The sequence below is a fragment of the Pelophylax lessonae genome, assembly GCF_965119305.1.
Source record: "Pelophylax lessonae genome assembly, chromosome: 12".
Taxonomy (NCBI): Eukaryota; Metazoa; Chordata; class Amphibia; order Anura; family Ranidae; genus Pelophylax; species Pelophylax lessonae.
The window spans coordinates 200,491,246-200,508,956 of NC_138779.1; the positions used below are offsets into that span (position 1 = coordinate 200,491,246).

Consider the following 17,711-nt stretch of genomic DNA (forward strand, 5'->3'; position numbering starts at 1 on the left):
GAAGATTGATAAAGCCATCCCTCTGCTCAGGAGGCTTCATCCCTCCCAAGTCTCTCCATAGACTCCGGGCTCCAGGACCCATTGCTGGGCTTACTAATCCCAGAAGACACTCAACAACCAGCTCTCTTTGCACCAAACATCTATCCTGGAGCCCCCCAAATTGTATAGATGAGAAGCCTGAGTACCATTTAACCCTTCTTTCTTGGGATTGGCGCATCAGCACACCAGCAGCGTTAAGCATGGCTTTCTGGTGTAAACGGGCCCGTAACCTGGAGCTTAGTTTCAGACTGAGTTCATGCTCTCCAAAGACTCCAGGCTCCAGGACCCATTGCTGGGCTTACTAATCCCAGAAGACACTGAACAACCAGCTCTCTTTGCATCAAACATCTATCCTGGAGCCCCTCAAATTGTATAGATGAGAAGCCTGAGTATCATTTAACCCTTCTTTCTTGGGATTGGCGCATCAGCACCCCAGCAGCGTTAAGCATGGCTTGCTGGTGTAAACGGGCCCCTAACCTGGAGTTCACGCTTTTCCATTGCGGTGCACATTAACATACCTCTCCCTAAAATGGTCCATTCAAATGAATAGGCTGGCAGCTCACTAAAACATACAAGAAGAAGGCACGCACTACTTTTTGCAATGGCGCACACCACAGTACATATGCGTGCGCACAGAGTGTGCTGGGGCACATCTAATCAGCCTGCATGGGAGATTCCCTCTGTTTAGACCCCTGTCATTTCACCAAAGCCCCCTAACCTGACCCCAATCTTTGCCCTACTGATCCTGTACGTTGTTCTGCTGACACTGTCAGTATATATACACATGCACACACATGCAAATATGTTTGAGCTTTGGGGTGCACACCCTAATGTAATAGGCTGTGCACACCTATGCCACAGTATACGGTAGTGCATTACAGTGCTTTGTGGTGCGCTGCAACACATGCATGTTTAAGTTGGGTTGCCTTGGTGTGTTGGGGTGCCATTGAACATCAATAGCAAAGCAATGTACTAATGTGCCTAACAAATGTTATTGTGCGTTGTGGTAACGAGTGTTACTGCAACACACCCAAGCAGAAAAAATGTGAACCCAGCCTTAATTAATATTTTATAATCCACTATATTGTGATAACTGTCTACATACAACTTATAAATAAGTACATTCTTTTCTTTTACGTACCTAGAACAGGATGGCTTCTCAACTTTCACACATCCCATCCCGTTGGACCATCAACATCTACACATTTCATAGTAATTGGATTAAGGCAATGGTGCTACCTATGTGGAGATCAATGCTGGGTAATGTTCCTCATATACATTACAACTGAAGAAGTGGCTTGAAGAAGCTACAAAGCATCTTCAACAGTACAGAACAAGTCCAGTTGATCGGGACTACTTGCTACTACCTATAATGGCACTTTTCCACTGCAAGTACCGGCTCGGCTCCACTTGGCCCTGTTTGGCTCGGTTTGGTTTTCCACTGCATGGTACCGCATGGTACAGTGTTGGAACGGTTCGGTGCAGTTTGGTACGGTTTGCTTTTCCACTAATAGTAAGTAGGTGGGATAACAATGATTCTCTGACCAATCAGTGGCTAGCAGTGACAAACAGTCAAGGCTGCATGCAAAGGATTGTGGGATATGGTACCGGTACGGCCCTCTTGCAACCACAACCGAGGTGGTACTGTTTAAGCGAGCTGTACCGTTTGGTTCCATGTAGTGGAAAAGCGCTGCCGTACCGTACCGAACCATTCCAACACTGTACCATGCAGTGGAAAAGCGCAAAAGCGAGGCCGAACCTTTTGGTTCCATGCAGTGGAAAAGCGCCATTATAGTTCTATTCTTGGACAACCAACATCTGAATTGACACATGACATAGTAATTGGATTAGGGTGTCTGTGCTACCTGTGTGGAAATAAATACTGGGTTATGTTCCTGACAACCATTAGAACTGGAGAACTGGCTTGGAGAAGCTGCGAATTGTTGTCAACATTACAGAACAAGTCCAGTTGACCGAGACTAACTAGTACTGTCTATAATAGTCCTGTTCTCGGACAATCAACACCTGATTTGACACATGCCATGGTGATTGGATTATGATGTCTGTATGGATATAAATACTGGGTTATGTTCCCACCACTCATTAAAACTGAAAAAGTGACTTGGAGAAGCTACGAAATGTTGTCACCTATAAGTCATGTTGTTACATACAAAGTCAAATGTTGTTACATAACAAGTCAAATTAATTGTGACCAACTACAATTAGATATAGTAGTTCTGTTCTTGGACATTCAACATCTGACTTGTGGGAGGGATGTGAAGTGACCCCATCTTCTGATCTCGGCATAGGTGTCACTGCTGTCACAGACACCACAGAGTGTTAGACAGAGTACCACTGCCTGTGATTATAGTTGCCATTAATTGTGCTCAATACAGTTCTCAGATCAGCAGATGACCTAGATCAAGATCACCTAAGTTAGCTGCTGGGCAGAACTGGGATCAGTCAGTGGGCAATGTTTAGTGTTTTCCTGACCTTTTCTTCATAGAGCCTTATTGAAAAGCCACCTACTTGTAAGGGTCTATGGAGAAAAGGTGTGCATTCCCAGCCCCCGCACTTCCACCCCCCCCCCCCCAGCACTGCCACTGATCCCAACCTCCCCCGACACTTCCACTGATCCCATCCAGCCCCCCCCCCCCACACTGCCACTGCTCCCATGCCCCCCCCACACTGCCACTGATCCCATCCCCCCACCAGAACTGCCACCCATCTCTCCCCCCCCCAGCACTGCCACTCATCTCAACTACCCACCAGCACTGCAACTGATCCCACCCTCCCCCAAGCACTGCCACTCATCCCATCTCCCCCACAAGCCACTGATCCTACCCTCCCCCCTGTATTATCACTTATCCCACCCCCCCTGCATTACCACTGATCACACCCCCCCCCCCCCCCCCCAGCCACCAAGCCACCAATGGATGATCAGAGGTGAGCATATAACTGAAAGACATCTAGAAAAAAAAAGTCTGCTAAGTCTAAAATTCCTGGGCCTATTTTTTGTTCCAGTCCAGGCCTGGACATGATGATTGGCTAAGGGTGTCGGTGCAACCTGTGTGGGCATATACATGATGGGATGTGGTCCTGACACTCATTAGAACTGGAGAAGTGGCTCAGAGAAGCTACAAAACGTCTTCAACCTTACAGAACAAGTCCAGTTGATTGTGGCCAACTGCTACTAGATATAGTAGTTCTGTTCTTGAACTATCAACATCTGACTTGACACATGACATAGTGATTAGATTAATGTGTCTGTGCTACCTGTGTGGATATAAATGATGGGGTATGTTCCTGACACTCATTACAACTAAAGACGTGGCTTGGAAAAGCTATGAAGCGTTGTCAACGTTACAGAATACTTTAATAATCCCAAAGGGAAATTGGGAAATTTTTGCAACACAGACACACTTAACAAAGACAACACAAGATCACAACAATAAACTGAATAGGATACAAAAACACAACAAAATTACCAATAACAGCCATTAGCACCAAATAAAACAAATTAAAACTACACTACAAATAAAACAACCATACAAATAAAATACAACATATAGAATAAATAACAAAGAATAAAATAACAGACAGTCGAACTACCAAATGCAAATAATACACCACTTTCTCTAACATTACCCCAAATAATAACCAACACAATACCAACATACTATAAAAACATCACAAAATCCTGATCATAAACCAGAATTAAATCTTCACCTCCAGCCCTCACAGAAAATAATTATATAACTTGATTGCCTAAGGCAAAAATGATTTCCGGTATTGCTCTGTGGTGCATCGTGGTTGTCACAATCTACCACTGAAGGTACTCTGCCGACTCACCAGCGTATTGTGAAGTGGGTGGGAGGAGTTGTCTAAGATTGAACATAATTTAAACAACATTATCTTCTCCAGCACTGTTGTAAAAGACTCCAATTTCAATCCAACAACATCATTGGATCAGTTTGTTGAGTCTGTTGGTGTCAGACACCCTAAGCCTGCTTCCCCAGCATGCCACTGCATACAGGAGAGCTCTGGCCACCACAGACTCATAAAACATCTTCAGTATCATCCGGCAGATGTTAAAGGACCTCAGTCTCCTCAAAAAGTAGAGGCTGCTCTGGCCCTTCCTATAGAGAACCTCAGTGTTCTTGCTCCAGTCCAGCTTATTATCTATGTGCACCCCCAGATACTTGTAACTTTCTTACCTCCACATCCACCCCTTGGATGGAGATTGGGGTCACTGATGGCTTCCTCTTTCTGAAATCCACAACCAGCTCCTTTGTCTTTATTACATTTAAATATAGTTGATTATCAGTTTGTTGAGTCTGTTGGTGTCAGACACCCTAAGCCTGCTTCCCCAGCATGCCACTGCATACAGGAGAGCTCTGGCCACCACAGACTCATAAAACATCTTCAGTATTATCCGGCAGATGTTAAAGGACCTCAGTCTCCTCAAAAAGTAGAGGCTGCTTTGACCCTTCCTAAAGAGCACCTCAGAGTTCTTGCTCCAGTCCAGCTTATTATCTATGTGCACCCCCAGATACGTGTAACTCTTTACTGCAGGGGTGGGGAAACTTTTTTCTGCCAAGGGCCATTTGGGTATTTTTTAAAATCATTCGGGGGCCGTACAAAATTATCAACTTAAAAATGTGCCTGTTATATTTGGTCAAACATTTAATTAACTCACCCCTAATGTAATGGCTGCATTTGCTTCTCTTTGGTGAGGTGTGTGATGTTAGCTGGTATTGATGATGATGCTACTCGCAACTGGTTTTCCAGGTTTGCGTCGGTCAGTCTGGAGCGCAGTCAACTTTGTGGTGGTAAGTTTTGAAAAGAACTGCTGGTGGGTACTGCTGGTGGGTACAGCTGGCTGGTACTGCTGGTGGGTACAGCTGGCTGGTACTGCTGGCTCAGGCTGGTACTGCTGACTTGTACTGTGCTGTGGGTACTGCTGGCTGGTACTGCTGTGGGTACTGCTGGCTCAGGCTGGTACTGCTGTGGGTATTGCTGATTCAGGCTGGTACTGGGATGTAGGTACTGCTGGCTGGTACTGCTGGCTCAGGCTGGTACTGCTGGCTGAGGCTGGTACTACTGGCTAGTACTGCTGGCTGGTACTGCTGGCTCAGGCTGGTACTGCTGGCTGGTAGTGCTGTGGGGACTGCTGGCTGGCACATTGCTGTAGGTACTGCTGGCTGGTACTGTTGTAGGTACTAATGACTCTGGCTGGTACTGCTGGTTCTGCTATGGGTACTACTGACTCTGGCTGGTACTGCTGGCTCTGCCTTATACTGCTGTGAGTACTGTTGGTTCTGGCTGTTACTGCTGGCTCTGGCTGTTACTGCTGGCTCTGGCTGGTACTGCTGCTTCTGGCTGGTACTGCTGGCTCTGGCTGGTACTACTGTGAGTACTGCTGACTCTGGCTGGTACTGCTGACTCTGGCTGGTACTGCTGTGTGTGCTGCTGGTGGGAAATGCTGGCTAGCAGCGGCGCTGCGCTGGAGGAAGAGGCAATGTTTCCTGTATTGGTCACAGGCGGAGTGCATTTGATATCACTCCGCCTGTGACTCACTCAGACTGTCACAATGGAGCCGGAACTATACAGGAAGCATTTGGCTCCATTCTGACAGATCAGCTGAGAGACACAGACTCAGCTGCACGGGGGGCCGAACCAAATGACTTCAAGGGCCTCATGCGGCCCCCGGGACGTAGGTTCCCCACCCCTGCTCTACTGCCTCCAAATCTGCCCCTTGGATGGAGATTGGGGTCACTGATGGCTTCCTCTTTCTGAAATCCACAACCAGCTGCTTTGTCTTTGTCACATTTAGATATAGTTGATTATCAGTTTGTTGAGTCTGTTGGTGTCAGACACCCTAAGCCTGCTTCCCCAGCATGCCACTGCATACAGGAGAGCTCTGGCCACCACAGACTCATAAAACATCTTCAGTATCATCCGGCAGATGTTAAAGGACCTCAGTCTCCTCAAAAAGTAGAGGCTGCTTTGACCCTTCCTATAGAGCACCTCAGAGTTCTTGCTCCAGTCCAGCTTATTATCTATGTGCACCCCCAGATACTTGTAACTTTCTACTACCTCCACATCCACCCCTTGGATGGAGATTGGGGTCACTGATGGCTTCCTCTTTCTGAAATCCACAACCAGCTCCTTTGTCTTTGTCACATTTAGATACAGTTGATTATCCTTACACCATGTGACAAAGTTCTCCACCACAGTCCTATACTCAGTCTCTTCCCCATCTTTGATATATTCACTACCGCAGAGTCATCAGACAACTTCTGAAGATTGCAAGACTCTGTCTGGTAGCTGAAATCAGTGGTATAGACAGTAAAAAGAAAGTTCCCCTGTGGAACCAAAATATTGCTGATTACCTTATCCGACACACAGTCTTGCAAAGGCACACAATGCGATCTTCTGGTCAGGTAGTCTACAATCCATGACACAAGGGAAACATCAACCTGTATTGCTGCTAGCTTCTTGCCCAAGAGATCTGGCCTGATAGTATCAAAAGCACTGGAGAAGTAAAAAAACATGACCCTCACAGTGCTTGCGGACTTATCCAGGTGTGCATACATGCGATTTAACATGAAAAAGATAGCATCCTCAAACCCCAGTCTTGGCTGGTATGCAAACTGCAAAGGGTCTAGGTGTAGCACCCTACAGGTAATGCTAGGTAAATGTATAGTGGGCCTTGTGTGCCTAACAGCATGGCCATGATTTCTTTTGGTTAGGGTGTCATGGTCTCCAGGTGTGCCTGCTGAAGGGGAAGTCTCCCCACTGGCTCCTGTGAGAGGCTTCTCATAGGGTAGTGGAGGAAGCCCAATCAGGTGACACATTCAGGCTTGTAACTACCCCAGAAGGAAGATTATGCTGCAAAGGATTCTGGGAGTGGGTAAACGTTTGGGGGAAGCGGGTGACCCAGCGTCTTTGGTGGGAGCAGAGTCCCAGGAGAGAGAGAGCAGCTGTCTCTCCTCCTGTCTGAGGAAGAGGATGTCTTGGGGTGTTGCCCGAAAATCCAGAGAGTGCTGAGTTGAGCTGAGGGGATCCGGTGTGAGAACCAGCAGAGAGCGAGAGGGGTTCAGTCCCAGGAAAGCCTACACAGGTTGTGAGTACTGAGGATTGCCCCTGGGGGTCTGCTTGGAGCGTTAGAGGAGACCACTCTGGAGGAGGTTCTGGGATCCAGTGTCAGCTAGCTGTAAAGGGGGTACCTAGGTTGAGGACCCTGAAGTAGCAAAGGGGGTACATAGTTAGCATTTGCAAGAAACAAAACACAACATTTCACCCAATTTTTTGGTAAAGTATAAAAAGATGATGTTACGCTGAGTAAATAGATACCTAACATGTCACCCTTTAAAATTGCGCACGCTTGTGGAATGGCGCCAAACTTCGGTACTTAAAAATCTCCATACGCTACGCTTTAAAAAAAATTTACAGGTTAGTTTAGAGTTACAGAGAATCTAGCCTAGTGCTAGAATTATTGTTCTCGCTTCAACGTTCACAGAGATATCTCACATGAGTGGGCAAACACTGTTTACATATGCGGGCGCAACCTGCGCTGTGTCCAAATACTTAAAGTGGTAGTATTCTCCGCTTTTTCATTTTTTACCTACAGGTAAGCCTATAATAAGGCTCACCTGTAGGTAAAATTAATATCTCCTAAACTTGTACGGTTTAGGTGATATTCGCCCTGCATGCAGCCACTGACACCAGCGGTGCATGCACTCTGAAGGCCCGGCGTTTCTTGCCGGACCTTCAGAGCTCCTTGCCGGACAGTGAACTCCCATGCGCATGCGTGGGAGTGACGTCATCGCGATTCCTGCCACTCACAGCGCCGGAGCCGCCAAACCCGGAAGAGAGGCCGAGGGAACATGACAGCTGGGCGACCATGTGGTGGCTTCGTTCTAAGGTAAGTATTTCATATTGTGCTAGTATGCGATGCATACTAGCACATTATGCCATTGTCCTGCAGGGTTTTTTTTTTAAACACAGGGGATACAAGCGCTTTATGTAAATTTTTTCGTTTTTTTATTTTTATTAAATGTGCAAAGATTTCAAAAAACTTCTTTCACGCTGTCATTATGGGGTATTGTTTGTTTTAAGGAAAATAATGAATTTAAAGCAGAGTTCCGGCCTCGGGGGTGAAAGTTAGATAAAAATACCCCCGGGACAGTCAGGGCTAGTACATTCCACAATGGATAGCCTCTGAACTGTCCCGGGTCGCACTTACCTTTAAGAAGAAATACTTACCTTGAAAAAAAATTTTTCTCCAGCGCTGCCATCTCAGGTGTGGGCAGCTGAAGCCAGCGCGTCCTCTTCTGCGTCCTCTTCCGTGATGTCGGAGTCCCAGAATGCCCTGCACCGGCCCCGCTCGTCACTTCCACTGCAGGCGCGGCATCCCTGCACAGCTTCTGGGCATGCCCAGAAGCTGTTTAGCAGGGAATGACTCGCCTGCACTGGAAGTGACGAGCGGGGCCGGTGCAGGCGCATTGATTCCTGGGAGCGATGACGTTCAGCTCCCAGGAGTCATCGCAAACCGGAAGAGACGGTGTGGGCCGCGGCCGCAGAGGGAGGAAGTGGAAGGAAGGTGAGTATATTTTCTTCTACAACAAGGTAAGTAAACAAAAAAAATAAAAAATTGGGGGCATCCATTTCTTTTTCAGGTGGCACTCAGCAAGCGGATGGCCCAAAATCGATTTTTTCGATTTTGAGGCCGGAACTCCGCTTTAATCCATTTTGGAATAAGGCTGTAACATAACAAAATGTGGAAAAAGTGAAGCGCTGTGAATACTTGCCAGATGCACTGTACAGGGAATCATCGGCTGAAAAGAAAGACATCTGAATGCATACTTGCCAACTGTCCTGTTTTTGCCGGGACAGTCCCAGCAAATAGGAGCCTGTCCCAGGTCATTTACATTGTCCCTTGCACTTTATTTATATTTACATATTACATTTTTTGTCTGGTCACACCTGAGCACATTTCAGACTTTAGAATTGCAGGGAATTGTGATGAGAATTTTAAACTTTAGGCAGAAGTAGTGCAGCTGAATGGGAGAATTATTCCAACTCTGCTACTTTGGCCTTAAGTTTGAAATTCCCTTTTCAATTTCCCGTAATTCTTTCTTTATTGAGTAGACCCTATAATCTGATGATAAGTAGGTGGAGATTAATTATATGGAGTGGGCGGAGCTTCTGGGAGGTGGGTGTGGTAGGAGATTAATAGGTGTGCTGCAACGTGTCCCTGAAAATTTTCTTCAAATGTTGGCAGCTATGTGAATGATTCCTGTAGCTGCAGACATCATTCTGATATAACTACTTCAAGCCAGTGCTGCTGTTAGAAATCGCGGGGCCCCGTACAGACTACCTGGCAGGGCCCCCCCAAGAAAATATTAAAGATATATTTAGCTAAAATTACAACAAAATCACAAAATCAGACACAAATATAACATAACTCGCATAATTCCTGCTAAATCTAAAAAAAAAAAACTATGTTAAATAAAAAAGAAGATGAGATGAGAAAAATATACAGGCTGGGCAGTTGGAGCTCAGTGATCAGAGAGACAGAGAGAGAGAAACAAAGTTACAAATAAACTCCTGAGCAGAGATAAGTGCTGGGAGGGGGGGCCCAGGGAGGGGGATTAGTGAGGGACAACTGTCTCTCTCTCAACAGATAAAAGCTGATAGCAGGGAGAGGGACAGATCAGATTCAGGTGCTGGAGGAAGATTTCTGTATTTGTTGTCCATCACTAATCCCCCTCTCTGTGTGGGCCCCCCCTGTGTGCTCGGGCCCCCTACAAGAGGGCTGGTGGTCCCCCCCTATCAGCGGCCCTGCTTCAAGCTAAGGATGCCATATGACATCCTACAGCCGGGGGGGGGGGGGGGGGGGGGAGACGAAGAAGTGGCTTGGAGAAGGTACAAAACATTTTCAACATTACAGAACAAGTCCAGTTGATTAACCCCTTTCATACTTGTGCGATTTTAGCTCCATTTTGTCACGAGTTTGACTGGACTTGAAGCAATGCCTATGTCTTTGGACCTCAAAACGCATTAAAATCGACCAAAAGTAGTGCAGGGACTACTTTGAAGTCGTTGCGACTTGAAGTTGCACAGATATGAAAACGGTACTCATTGGAAATCATAGAGTATGACTTGTCATGCGACTTTACAGGCCCAAAGTCGCACAAGTGTGAAAGGGGCCTAACTACTACTATCTATAGGCTACGTCCAGTTGAACGTGACTATTACCAGCTATTCTATTGAAAGGCTTAATAATAACCAGTAAAAGTCCCAAACATAGACAACACTTACTTCCGCCCGGTCAAACTTTACATTCTTAACCTCAATGATGTAAAAATCCACAGTTTCCTCCTGCTTAGCTTGGTGGCTATGATCTCGTTATCAGCCTCTAGTGAATAAGAAGCTCCAGAAGATTAATGGTAGGTCTCTTTACTGTTCTATTGTACTTTGTATTTTTTTTTTTTTTTGTTTGTTTGTTTGTTAATTTTCTTTAGCATCTTTAAAGTTTTTTTATATGGAAAATGTACAGAATGCTGCACTAAGGTTGGTAGGAAATTTAGCAATAAAATAAGTGTAACCCTATCTAAATTCTGTTTAGTTTACTAAAGCAGTGTTAATCAAAAATAACTGATGTCTTAAAACTTCTTTCCCTATGTTGCTGCTGATCTTCTGCAATCTCTTTTCAGCCACTTTCTGTCTACGTGCACCCCAGACATGGCTGTATGGCATTTCTCATTGTGCGTTTTTTGACTGTAATAACACTGTGCCCTGAGCCCACCCAGTTGGGTGACAATAGCGAATAAATATTTGCTATTGTCACACGGATTCTCCTCCCTGCCAATCAGGAGAAGCCATGCTATTGGCTAAGGAGGAGGAGCTGCCTGCCCTCCACATGTCAGTCCAGGGTGAGTAAGTTGGTGACCGGGGAGGGGGGGTATGGTGTGCCTGGTGCGGTCCGGAGGGGGGGGGGTATGGTGTGCGGACTGGAGCTGGTGTGGTCTGGGGGGGTATGGTGTGCGGGCTGGAGCTGGTGTGGTTGGGGGGGGGGTATGGTGTGCGGGCTGGAGTGGTCCGTCTGCCACCCCCCCCAGCCCATGGAGCACCAGCCGCCACTGGTTCCGAGGATCGCTAGGGTTCCTCCAGGGGTAGCTAGGGGTTTCTTGAGCTGTGCCTAACTGACCTCCCATCTGATGGTGCCTACACAGTTCCAGGTTTAATGCCACTTGGCAGAGGCAGTGGCATGACTACAAGAGAGTCATTCTGGTCACAACTGTAAGGTGGGCATTCTTCTCAGTTGCCACCACCAATATTAGAGGCATTTTCTTAACCACTTCAGCTCCAGAAGGCTCAGCGCCATTCCCAACCAGGCCATTTTTTGCGATTTGGCACTGCGTTGCTTTAACTGACAATTGCGCGCTCAGGTGATGCTGTTTCCAAATTAAATAATGTCCTTTTTCCCCACAAATAGAGCTTTCTTTTGGTGGTTCTTGATCACCTCTAGGTGATGGTTTAAGTGAAGGAAGATAGAGATCCGTGTTTCTGTATAGCAGAAACACAAGATCTCTGTCTTCCTTACTAGCAGAACGGAAATCTGCCTTGTTTACATAGGCAGACAGACATTCTGCCTCTCTCGGAATGATCGCCGAGTTTCCGGCCGACATCGGGTCACTGGAAGTGCTGATTGGCTCCCGCTGTGTCCAATCACAGTGAAAGCTAGGCTTCGGCAGCGCTCGCGCGTGCCCGTGCACGCCCGTGCCCCAGACCAGAGTTAAAAAAACCATGTACAAGTACATGATTTCGCGCTTAATGGCCGCCCTGCCGCAGTACATGTACATAGGGCGCTCCTTAAGCGGTTAATGACCCCTGCAAGACTAATCTTACCATTGTTTCCCTAAGAACTGAACATTTTTTTCAAGGGTTCCTCTAGGGCACAGGTGTCAAACACAAGGCCCCTGTGCCAAATCCGGCCCCCCAGGCCATTTCATGTGACCCTTGCACCTCTCCTGCAGCTGCAGCAACCCCTTCATTGTTCTCCCCACCTAGTCTCAGCAGTCGGCAGCAGAAAGAAGGACAAAAATCCCCCACCAGATCCTGCACTTCTCCATGCAGCCACAGAGAGGCTTGTATTAACCCCCCCCCCCCCCTTCGCCGTCTTAGCAGTCCGCAACAGAGAGGGAGACAGATCTCCTCCTACAGATCTTGCGCCTCTCTGTGCAGCTCTAGCACCCCCTCCTCTCCACTTCCCCTGGTCTTAGATTTCAGTTGACTCCAGCCCTCCTCCAGACTCAGGTGCTCACTGTCATGTAGGGAGGGTGTGGGACTCTTAACTTCTGATGGTGGAGAGGGGGGCTGCTCTTGACACCAGATGGTTGGGGAGGGGGGGGTGCTCTGGACATCCAGTCTTACAGATACAACTGGCCCTTTGGGGGCGACCATAATGCTGATCCGGCCCGTGATAAAATTGAGTTTGGCACCCCTGCTCTAGGGTAAAGGTTGAGAAAGGTTGGCTTAATGTGTGCTGAAACAACCACTTGCAGTCGCTATTCAATGTTCATGTGACAAGTCAACAATGCAGGACAGACAGGGACAGAGCCTTGTCACCTAATAACATAAAGTTCCTGAACAAGGACTTTAATTGCAGGATCACCAGGGTTTTATTTTCTAAAAGTTGAAGATTTTAAAATGATAAAAATTACTTTTAAAAAAACAATAAAATGTTAAAGCTTGTATTAGGTTTAGGTGCTTGGGTTGATACATAGGAGTTGGCTTTTTAAAGGCAAATAGACTGTGCACTTTGCAAAGTGCACAGTTTATTTACCTTTAGCAAATCAACCCCATAGTTTAAACCAGGGGTCTCCAAATTTTCTAAACAAAGGGCCAATTTACTGTCATTTAGGCTTTACGGGGGCCAGACTGTGGCTGGTAGGAGTAGAAAAGGCACTGCCGTCAATGGGAGTAAGCAATACCCCATCATTGGAGGAAAAGTGCCCTGTTGTTAGTATCAGTTGGAGGAATAGTTCCCCATTGTTGGAGTCATTGGGAGGAATGGTGTCCCATCACTCCTGTCAGGGGGGAAAATAGTTCCCTATTGTTAGTATCAGTTGGAGGAATAGTGCCCCATTGTTAGTATCAGTTGGCAGAACAGTGCCTTATTGTTGGAGTCAGTTGGAGAAATGGTTCCCCATCATAAGTGTTAGGGGGAGGAATAGTGCCCCATTGTTGGTGTCATTGGGAGGAATGGTGTCCCATCACTGCTGTCAGAGGGGAAAATAGTTCCCTATTGTTGGTATCAGTTGGAGGAATAGTGCCCCATTGTTAGTATCAGTTGGAGGAATAGTGCCTTATTGTTGGAGTCAGTTGGAGAAATGGTGCCCCATCATTAGTGTTAGTGGGAGGAATAGTGCCCCATTGTTGGTATCATGGGGAGGAATGGTGCCCCATCACTCGTGTCAGAGGCAAATATAGTTCCCTATTGTTGGTATCAGTTGGAGGAATAGTGCCCCATTGTTAGTATCAGTTGGAGGAATAGTACCTCATTGTTGGAGTCAGTTGGAGGAATGGTGCCCCATCATTAGTGTCAGGGGGAGGAATAGTGCCCCATTGTTGGTGTCATTGGGAGGAATGGTGCCCCATCACTGGTGTCAGAGGCAAATATAGTTCCCTATTGTTGGTATCAGTTGGAGGAATAGTGCCCCATTGTTAGTATCAGTTGGAGGAATAGTGCCCCATTGTTAGTATCAGTTGGAGGAATAGTGCCTCATTGTTGGAGTCAGTTGGAGGAATGGTGCCCCATCATTGATGTTAGGGGGAGTAATAGTGCCCCATTGTTGGTGTCATTGGGAGTAATGGTGCCCCATCACTGGTGTCAGAGGCAAAAACAGTTCCCTATTGTTGGTATCAGTTGGAGGAATAGTGCCCCATTGTTAGTATCAGTTGGAGGAATAGTGCCTTATTGTTGGAGTCAGTTGGAGAAATGGTGCCCCATAATTAGTGTTAGGGGGAGGAATAGTGCCCCATTGTTGGTGTCATTGGGAGGAATGGTGCCCCATCACTGTTGTTAGGGGGAAAATGTAGTTCCCCATTGTTGGTATCAGTTGGAGGAATAGTGCCTCATAGTTGGAGTCAGTTTGAGGAATGGTGCCCCCTCATTGATGTTAGGGGGAGGAATAGTGCCCCATCATTGATGTTAGGTGGAGGAATAGTGCCACATTGTTGGTGTCATTGGGAGGAATGGTGCCCCATCACTGGTGCCAGAGGCAAATATAGTTCCCTATTGTTGGTATCAGTTGGAGGAATAGTGCCCCATTGTTAGTATCAGTTGGAGGAATAGTGCCCCATTGTTAGTATCAGTTGGAGGAATAGTGCCCCATTGTTAGTATCAGTTGAAGGAATAGTGCCGCATTGTTAGTATCAGTTGGAGGAATAGTGCCTCATTGTTGGAGTCAGTTGGAGGAATGGGGCCCCATCATTGATGTTAGGGGGAGTAATAGTGCCCCATTGTTGGTGTCATTGGGAGGAATGGTGCCCCATCATTGTTGTCCGGGGGCAAATATAGTTCCCATTGTTGGTATCAGTTGGAGGAATAGTGCCCCATTGTTAGTATCAGTTGGAGGAATAGTGCCTCATTGTTGGAGTCAGTTGGAGGAATGGTGCCCCATCATTGATGTTAGGGGGAGTAATAGTGCCCCATTGTTGGTGTCATTGGGAGTAATGGTGCCCCATCACTGGTGTCAGAGGCAAAAACAGTTCCCTATTGTTGGTATCAGTTGGAGGAATAGTGCCCCATTGTTAGTATCAGTTGGAGGAATAGTGCCTTATTGTTGGAGTCAGTTGGAGAAATGGTGCCCCATAATTAGTGTTAGGGGGAGGAATAGTGCCCCATTGTTGGTGTCATTGGGAGGAATGGTGCCCCATCACTGTTGTTAGGGGGAAAATGTAGTTCCCCATTGTTGGTATCAGTTGGAGGAATAGTGCCTCATAGTTGGAGTCAGTTTGAGGAATGGTGCCCCCTCATTGATGTTAGGGGGAGGAATAGTGCCCCATCATTGATGTTAGGTGGAGGAATAGTGCCACATTGTTGGTGTCATTGGGAGGAATGGTGCCCCATCACTGGTGCCAGAGGCAAATATAGTTCCCTATTGTTGGTATCAGTTGGAGGAATAGTGCCCCATTGTTAGTATCAGTTGGAGGAATAGTGCCCCATTGTTAGTATCAGTTGGAGGAATAGTGCCCCATTGTTAGTATCAGTTGAAGGAATAGTGCCGCATTGTTAGTATCAGTTGGAGGAATAGTGCCTCATTGTTGGAGTCAGTTGGAGGAATGGGGCCCCATCATTGATGTTAGGGGGAGTAATAGTGCCCCATTGTTGGTGTCATTGGGAGGAATGGTGCCCCATCATTGTTGTCCGGGGGCAAATATAGTTCCCATTGTTGGTATCAGTTGGAGGAATAGTGCCCCATTGTTAGTATCAGTTGGAGGAATAGTGCCTCATTGTTGGAGTCAGTTGGAGGAATGGGGCCCCATCACTGGTGTCAGAGGCAAAAACAGTTCCCTATTGTTGGTATCAGTTGGAGGAATAGTGCCCCATTGTTGGCGTCATTTGGAGGAATGGTGGCCCATTATTGGGATCAGTGGGTTTAAATCACAAATACTTGATGTCATACCTTAAATTCATTGTACTGCAAAATTGGAACCTTCTTTTCTAAGTGCTTATAAAAAAATATATAGAAAAGAATAGAATATACCAAAAACAAAAAAAAAAAAAAAAAAATCCACAAGGAAAAGAACATGATTTTGCAATTTGATTTTTTTATAATTTGTTACACATTCAACCATTTTTAAAAGTTCCTGCTGTCAAAACTAAGACTAACATGTTTTTTTTTTCCTTGTGGTTTCATTATAAGCATACCAAATAGAACTAATTTTATTAACTCCAGTTCTTGATATATGCTAATTGTCTATTATGCATTTTATTTTTTCCAAAAGACAATGGACAGTAATACAACACATGGATGGCCGCTGAACATGGACAAAGAAACAATCTATAAACCTTTCACAACTCCCAAGATGATATCATCGGTGCTTCTGCTCCTAACATTTGTCTTTGGATTGATTGTGAATTCCTTGTATCTTTGGGTTCTTTGGTTCAGGATGAGAAGAACGGTAAACACAACCTGGTTCTTTCACTTAATTTTGAACAACTTCTTTTTCACGCTCACCACCCCGTTTCTTGCTATGTATTTCATGATGAAACCTCACTGGATCTTTGGCCTGTTCATGTGCAAGCTTATTAACTCTTTCGTATCGGTATGCATGTATGGAACGGTATTCATCCTGACAACAATTAGCCTTGACCGGTACTGCTTGGTATTTCACCCTCATTGGTACAGAAAACATATGAACCCTCGCAAGGCTTCTCTTATCTGTGCAGCACTGTGGACATTCACTCTTTTATTCAGTTCTCCTTACCTAGCATTTCGTAATATAAGATATAGGAATAATATCACTGATTGTTACATTGACTACACCCTTTCTGGCAAGTTAGATGAACAACAGATCAAATGGTCCTTGTTTGGTTTCCGATTGCTTGTGGGATTAATAATTCCTCTAGGTATAATCACAGTTGGTTATCTCAGTATTTTTATCAAGATGAAGAGAGAAAACCTGGCTCGGTCTAAAAGACCATACAAGATAATATGTACTGCTATCCTGTCCTGCTTTATTTCCTGGACCCCTTACCATGTATGGTATGGGATGGCTGTGGAGCCTGGCAAGTTCTCAGAGACAATACTTGAGGGTTTACAGATCTTGACAGTTTTATCTACATGCATCAACTACTGTTTTACCCCGATACTTTACCTGTTCATTGTGGAAAGCTTCAAAAACATTTTCAAAAAGTCTCTGGTGGCCCTCATTGAATTAGTTTTCAATGAAACCAACTCCACCGCCACCGCAAACATGAGTCTTGAAGATCGGAGAGAACAGGAAAGGATTTAAAAGAAGAAGGTTCTTGAACCCAAATTTGTCAACTCCTTTTAGATGTCTTTGGTGTGCCCGGAGACCTTGCATTTTATACTCTATCACAAATGATCCTGGATATTATTAATAAAGGACCGTATTTTAGGTACAGCTGGAGTTTCGTTGGCTCAGCCAGCATCTGGCTTCCTGTATGTCTTGATCACTTAATCAGTGAGAATTGCTTAGTGGCTTAGTCCCCGTTCACACTAAGGCGACCTGTGAGGCGACCAGGTCGCCTCACAGGTCGCCGTAGGTCGCCTTCCATAGGGAAGCTGCGGACCCGTTCTAATAGGAGCGACACAAGTCGCTCCGACTTAGAAAAAGGGTCCGGAGCTTCTTTGGGGCGACCCGGAGGCGACCGCCATAGACTTCAATGTTATGAAGTCCGTGGCGGCCGCTCCAAGGTCGCGGCGCGCTGCTCGCACCGCGACCTCGGAGGTCGCCCCCCCCAAGTCGGATCGCGGCAATGTGAACGGGGCCGAAATCTGTTCTCATCCAATTGAGAGTTTGGATGTTCTCGCCCACTTTTACATGTTACAGATCCTCTTGCTGCATCCTACAACATTTTACATAAATATATTTCATGCATTAACTACTGCCTAATCCTGATACATTAC

The 17,711-nt window shown here is 46.1% G+C and overlaps 1 protein-coding gene across 1 annotated transcript; it reads left to right on the top strand.

The window, feature by feature from the left end:
* Positions 1-10,420: 10,420 nt before the first annotated feature.
* On the top strand, positions 10,421-17,073 carry LOC309568332 (putative G-protein coupled receptor 33; the record flags this gene model as incomplete). The annotated part of the gene is made up of 2 exons (XM_082273996.1): positions 10,421-10,496; positions 16,063-17,073. Exons 1-2 carry the CDS (start codon positions 10,494-10,496, stop codon positions 17,071-17,073), a joined length of 1,014 nt encoding a protein of 337 aa, XP_082130122.1. The 5' UTR covers positions 10,421-10,493.
* Positions 17,074-17,711: the final 638 nt, after the last annotated feature.